We start from the raw sequence: 1905 nt of genomic DNA, 5'->3' as shown, positions 1-1905 counted from the left end.
TATACCTTTTGCACAAAATTCAACTAGCATTTCTGAAAGTCTCTACTAACGTCATGTGTCTTGTGTGGCCTTCGGGCATTTCTTTGCCCAATGAAGTCCAGCAACGGGTATTGTAACCTTTCATAGCCCAATGGTACTTAGCAGTGTTAAGTATATTGCATTTATTTTCATCCCACGCTGTGTAAGATCCTATGAGGACACATGGTGGCGCTGCAGGATAAGAAGGTACACAACGGATCTTTGCGGTGGCTCCATTTGCTGGCAAAAATTACCAGCAGAGGCGAGAAGTCCGGGGAAAGCTTGGATGCAGCAGGAAGGAGGTCTGGTCCCTCTAAACAGGACTCAGAAAAGGACTAGAATATTTCTGTGATTTAGTTGGATAAACACCTGGGACTTTACAATTCAGCTGAAACATCCTCTCGGGACGCTGCACCAACCAAGAACAATGGAGGTCAGCAGTAAGCTCCGATGCAGACAAAGGCAAGTCCTTTTTTTCTTTTTCCTATTGGTGTTATCTGTGGCAGGTGCAGTGGAGTCTAGGCATTATTCTGTGGTGGAGGAAAAGGAGGGTATCTCCTTTGTAACCAATTTAGCAAAGGACCTGGGACTTGAGCAGCTGGAACTCTCAAAGCGAGGGGTTAGGGTTATTTCCAAGGGGAATAAACCACTTCTGCAGCTCAATCAGGAAACTGGGGATTTATGGCTCAATGAAAAACTGGACCGAGAGGAACTGTGTGGGCACACAGAACCCTGTGTGCTACATTTTCAGGTTCTGTTAGAGAGTCCCTTAAATATTTATCAAGCGGAGCTGCAAGTACTAGATATAAATGACCACTCTCCCATGTTCCTGGACAAAGAAATTGTGCTAAAAGTATCAGAAAGCAGTCCTACTGGCACTACATTTCCACTGAAGAATGCTCAGGACATGGATGTGGGTGAAAATAATATTAACAACTACATAATCAGTCCCAACTCCTATTTCCATGTCCTCACTCGCAAACGCAGCGATGGCAAGATATATCCTGAGCTGGTGCTAGACAAAGCACTGGATCGAGAGGAGGAAGCCCAGCTCAGGGTCACACTAACAGCACAGGATGGTGGCTCTCCACCTCGGTCTGGTACAGCTCAGGTCCACATTGAAGTCCTGGATATCAATGATAATGCTCCTATATTTGAGCAGTCTGTCTACAGAGCTCAGGTATCTGAGGATAGTCCCACAGGCTTCCTGATCATCACTGTCACTGCTACAGATATAGACTTAGGAGTCAATGGAGAGATCTCTTATTCACTTTTTCAAGCTTCAGATGACATTAGCAGAACATTTGAGATCCATCCCTTGTTAGGAGAAATTCGATTGAAAGAACAACTTGATTTTGAGAAAATTCAGTCCTATGAAGTCAATGTGGAGGCGAGGGATGCTGGAAGCTTTTCTGGAAAATGCACTGTACTGATCCAAGTCCTGGATGTAAATGACCATGCCCCAGAAGTTACCATGTCTGCAATGACCAGCTCCATCCCCGAGAACTCCCCTGAGACTATGGTTGCACTTTTCAGTGTTTCGGATCTAGATTCGGGACAAAACGGGAAAGTAAGCTGCTCCATTCCAGAACACCTACCCTTCTTCCTGAAGTCTTCCGTGGAAAACATGTACACTTTGGTAACAGAGAAACCACTGGACAGAGAAGGCACAGCTGAATACAACATAACAATCACTGCTTCAGATATGGGAACCCCCAGGCTGCAAACCCAGCACACCATCACCCTGCAGGTGTCCGACGTGAACGACAACGCCCCCGAATTCACGCAGTCCTCCTACACCCTGTGGGTCCGCGAGAACAACAGCCCCGCCCTGCACATTGGCACCATCAGCGCCACAGACAGAGACTCGGGCAGCAACGCCCAGCT

The 1905-nt window shown here is 46.8% G+C and overlaps 1 protein-coding gene across 1 annotated transcript in view; it reads left to right on the top strand.

The window, feature by feature from the left end:
* The first annotated feature begins 445 nt into the window (after positions 1–445).
* The window catches only part of LOC105988620 (protocadherin beta-13-like), a 2438-nt gene continuing 978 nt past the window's right edge, over positions 446–1905 (top strand). The window contains exon 1 of the mRNA XM_013020291.1: positions 446–1902. Within this exon, the coding sequence (XP_012875745.1) occupies positions 446–1902 (1457 nt within the window). The remainder of the gene's footprint in view (positions 1903–1905) is intronic.

The sequence above is a fragment of the Dipodomys ordii genome, unplaced genomic scaffold (genome assembly GCF_000151885.1).
Source record: "Dipodomys ordii isolate 6190 unplaced genomic scaffold, Dord_2.0 Scaffold50, whole genome shotgun sequence".
NCBI classification, from domain to species: Eukaryota; Metazoa; Chordata; class Mammalia; order Rodentia; family Heteromyidae; genus Dipodomys; species Dipodomys ordii.
Note: the sequence above shows the minus strand (reverse complement) of the source record. Positions and strands in the feature narration are given on the sequence as shown.